Source organism: Palaemon carinicauda, chromosome 19 (genome assembly GCF_036898095.1).
Source record: "Palaemon carinicauda isolate YSFRI2023 chromosome 19, ASM3689809v2, whole genome shotgun sequence".
Lineage (NCBI taxonomy): Eukaryota > Metazoa > Arthropoda > Malacostraca > Decapoda > Palaemonidae > Palaemon > Palaemon carinicauda.
The window spans coordinates 96,992,105-96,997,104 of record NC_090743.1 but is presented as its reverse complement, the minus strand read 5'-3'; the positions used below and the strand labels follow the sequence as shown (position 1 = coordinate 96,997,104).

The following is a 5,000-nucleotide window of genomic DNA, read 5'->3' as shown; positions in this document are numbered from 1 at the left end:
GTGTCTGTTTCTGGCATTCAGACACGTTGGCATATGGGCTACACACACACACACACACACACACACACACACACACACACTGACTTAAATCTAGTAGTGGCGCCAAGCTAACGGAACAGAATATCGCCTGTGTCATCACACATTTGTAGTCTTCATACCTTATTTTAAGTTACACACACATACACATGTACACAAACATACACACGCACCTATATATATATATATATATATATATATATATATATATATATATATATATATATATATATATATATATATATATATATATATATATATATATATATATATACTGTATATGTGTGTGTATGTGTATGTGCACGCGCGTGTGTGTGTGATAAAATAAAAGACGTCAAACCTTTCCGAATTCCTCTGTGAAAATATTTGTTTAAAGAATGATTTCAAAATAAATCTGCGTTGATAAATTGCAACAAAATATGCATGATTTATTAAGCATTCAGTGTTGATCTTAACAAAGGGTAACAATTCGGTTTACCACCAATAAGTATGTTTTTTATTCCCAATTCCATGATATTTTATCAGAATATAATAATGTTAACTTTTCAATTTGTATGTGAGCTGAGACTCATAATTAATCTGGATATCTGTTTTTAGCTTTTTGATATATATATATATATATATATATATATATATATATATATATATGTATATATATATATATATATATATATATATATATATATATATATATATATATATATATATATATGTATATATATATATATTTGCATATATATACATATATATGTATATATATAAATATATATAAATTTATATAAATTTATATATTCATATATATATATATATATATATATATATATATATATATATATATATATATATATATATATATATATCTCACTGTCCAATCATAAAGAATTTCTTCACTCCATTTTCCTAATCGTATTCCTGAATATTCAGGACTCCTACATATTTTGGATTGGACAGTGAGAGACATTATATATATATATATATATATATATATATATATATATATATATACATATATATATATATATATATATATATATATATATATATATATATATATATATATATATATATATATATATATATATGTGTGTGTGTGTGTGTGTGTGTGTGTGTGCATATATATACGCAAATATATACTATATATATATATAGTTGTATATATATACATTTATATATATATATATATATATATATATATATATATATATATATATATATATATATCTTTATATACATACATATATATATATATATATATATATATATATATATATATATATATATATATATATATATATATATATATATATATATATATATATATATATATATATATATATATATATATATATATATACAAAATGTCTCTCATTGTCCATTCAAAAAAAATTTCTCCACTCGTCTCTATATCAATACTTTTTCCCAATTCTTTTCCTGAATATTCAGGACTCCTACATTCTTCCCACAGGATCAAACCTATTTTCTCGTACTTTGATTAACCATCCATGTGTAATATAATTGAAAAGATTATGATATGAAATGTTATACTGTTATCGATTTTGTGATTGGATTTGATTTAAGAAGTGATAACCCAATAGGAAATATAATATAATATGATGAAATAATAGGCAAGGCAATCATGCACTTCTACCTGCATTCCTGTAAATAAGCTACAAATATTTTGGGATCGGCTTCTATGACATACAGCTAATGAAATATCTCAACATAAAATATTCGGAAGATGAATGAGAACTTACGTGTAAGGTGGATGTCCGTCTTGTATCGTATTAGTGAAATATTCTTCCGTCAGACGCCGCATTCTTAAATGGTTTTCTAGGATCCACATGACGTTAGGAGCCGGAAAAGCTGCGTAGAGACACGTCAAGCTCACTGGTTGGCCAAGGTGAGCCCAGATTTGGGTGCCTGGACCCCTGACTTTCGGTGCGAAGTACACATTCAACAAGACTCGTTTGCTCTTCGAAGGAGGATACCCATTACTTGCGATGCAAATGTATCCCCCAGCTGTCTGGTGATTCACGTGTTCCAAGATGAGATTACGATTCTCCCAGCTTGATGCTGAAGGATGCAAGGTTCGGGAGTTGAGCACAACTGTCTTACATTGCAATTATGCAAGACAAGACACATTTTTATATATGAAAAGAATTTGTTTATTTGTCCACATTACTTATAGTAATTAAATCATTTTCATTGTCATAATATAGTTGTTCTATTTCATCTTTACCTAACAAAATCTATCACTAGAGAATTTTATTAATCAAGATTTTCAAAATTTTACCAAAATGTATATTTTAATTATAATTTACTTATTTTTCTTCATAGTATACCATCAATGATACTAGAAGGGAAGTGCGTTTTAATTTCCTATAACTCTTATAGTCCATGAGCCGATCCAACTATTAGTAATAATTGGAGGAATAAATGTAGTTTAAACCTTCAGCCCTATAGATTTATGTGATGGACAAGTCAGATATACAGCTAAATGGGTTTTTATCCACCATATGAGAAAGCATCTTGACTTTTCGGGAAACTTTTAGTATGAGTAAAATCGGGATATATATTTGTAACGGTAGATTATACATAAAAAAGTATAAAATTAAACTTGAATCTAGGTGAAGAATGCTCAATTTATTTTCGAGTTATATATCTTGAATTATAACAAAAACATCACTGAGAACAAATTTGTGGGTGGTTTTGCCATTTTCACATAATATTTCCTCAATGTTTGAAATTTGTGTTTTAGCATAAATTAAAACCCATTTTCAGCAAAGTGCAACAACAGGCCATCTGAATTCAATGCATTGGATAGTGGTTCAGCCCCACAATCGCCTCTGGTGAAAATCCTTTCAGCGGCGAGCCGACTAGCTGTAGCCATGACTTGACTGTGGAGTATCATACCCCTATTAAACAATTGGGTGATAATTGATTATGTCAGAGTATATGGAAACATATTATTTTCTTATATTTCTTTCAAGAACTTCTACTCGGTGTATAGAAAATGACAAAGGGAAAAAACTTTTTCTTTTCTTCTACTACTATAGCCTTCACCTCATATTTCATGGAACTTGAAGCTATTGATGACTTTACTTGCAAGATAAGTTAAAATACTACGAAGAAGTGTTGTCATGGTATTTAATGGTAATTTTATGAAATATGGAGAGCCAGAAAGTAGACATGTTTCAATATAAGAAATAACATGGTTGTGCTAGCAGACACAGTTGGCTATTTGGCTATTACTATAAATGTCCAGCAACAGTTCAAGACATTCGTCATGAATATATATCCATTAAAGATTCATTACATCTTTATTCTCTTACACTTGTTCTTGGTCAAACACTGCTTTCCAAACAACATAAATAGCATGGAGACACCAAGAACAGTATGGGAAAATTATCCCAAAAATGGGTAATTTTCACATAATCTGGAACTTGCTATCCACGATTGGAAAAATATCTGAAGACGCATCAATTTGCGACCTTGCAGTAGAGTCTAGTGGCATTGCAGCAGGTCAGTTAAAAAAAATCCTTGAAGAAAAGCATTACACCAGGCCTGTATGTTTTTATAAGTGATGTATGAAGTACTGAATACATTAGCATACAAAGAGGTTAAGGACTGGCTTTCTGTCAACAGACCTGAAGATATCCCAAGATCCATGATATTTTACCTCCCTTTCATGACTTCTGCAGTTCACCATAAACAAGTCAATCCATGTAGATGGATTGCTGTAGACCAACCAACAAAGAAAACAGTCTATAAGGATACACAAGTCCATGGGCCAGCTAGCTGACTGGTACTATCAGGAGGTACTAAAAGACAGTTTAATCAGACATTCAGTATGGTATCCTATTTCTAAAAATGTGGTAGAGAGATTTTAAGTTTTTTCATGGTGTCGTATTATAAAAATCACTAAATTTGCGTTTTGTGGCAATGGTAAAGTTAGTATTTAATCAAGTTATGTTTCTGTCTTTTCACGCATTTTACTAAAAAAGTATGGCTTCGGATAAGGACTATGATCCATACCTTGGACCTCCAGAAAAGCGATAAAAGACAGATACTGCACTCTGTAATCTGTGTAACAAATATGTACAATGGGAAACCTTGACTAAACTCAAGAGCATTGAGTCATGGAGGACACTTATTAATACTGCTAAGATAAGAAGATTTGGAATAATACTTGAAATTGATTCACAATGACAAGTTCCAAACATATATCATGAAACATCATACCGTAACGACTTCGCGCACAAGAAATCTTTGCATTAGCTAGAAGCTGAATGTGTTGATCTCGGACAGTCAACTTAACATCAAAGAACATTCCGAGAGACTGGGACCAGTAAGTGCACATTTGTTCGGCAAAAAAACATATTTTGTGACAAAGACTCCGAATATCTTAGAAGTAGCCATAATCATGAAAAACTAACTCAGGCAGTCATATTATAAAAATCACCAAATTTGCATTTTGTGGCAAATGTAAAGTTAGTATTTAATCAAGTTGTCTTTCTGTCTTTGCAGGCATCTGACTATGAAGCATGGCTCCTGATGAGGACTATGGTCCATACCTTGGACCTCCAGAAAAGCAACAAAAGACAAATACTGCACTCTGTATATTGTGTAACAAATATGTACCACGGGAAAACCTGATTAAACCCAAGAGCATTGAGTCAGGGAGGGCACTGTTAATACTCCTAAGATAAAAAGATTTGGACCAATAGTTGAATGATTCACAATGAGAAGTTCCAAACATATATTATGAAACGACATACTGTAACAGATTCACACACAAGAAATCTTTGCATTAGCTAGAAGTTAAATGTGTTGATCTCGGACATTCAACTTCTTAATATCAAAGAACATCCCGAGAGACTGGGACCAGTAAGTGCACACTTATTCTGCAAAAAGCATATTTTGTGACAAAGACTCAAAATATCTTAGAAGAAGCTATTGTCGTG

At 30.7% G+C, this 5,000-nt stretch overlaps 1 protein-coding gene across 1 annotated transcript in view; it reads right to left on the bottom strand.

Moving 5' to 3' along the window:
• LOC137659153 (lachesin-like) overlaps positions 1-5,000 on the bottom strand; it is a 52,094-nt gene that overhangs the window by 14,770 nt on the left and 32,324 nt on the right. Inside the window, exon 3 of the mRNA XM_068394220.1 lies at positions 1,791-2,109. Coding sequence (XP_068250321.1) covers positions 1,791-2,109 — 319 coding nt within the window. The remainder of the gene's footprint in view (positions 1-1,790; positions 2,110-5,000) is intronic.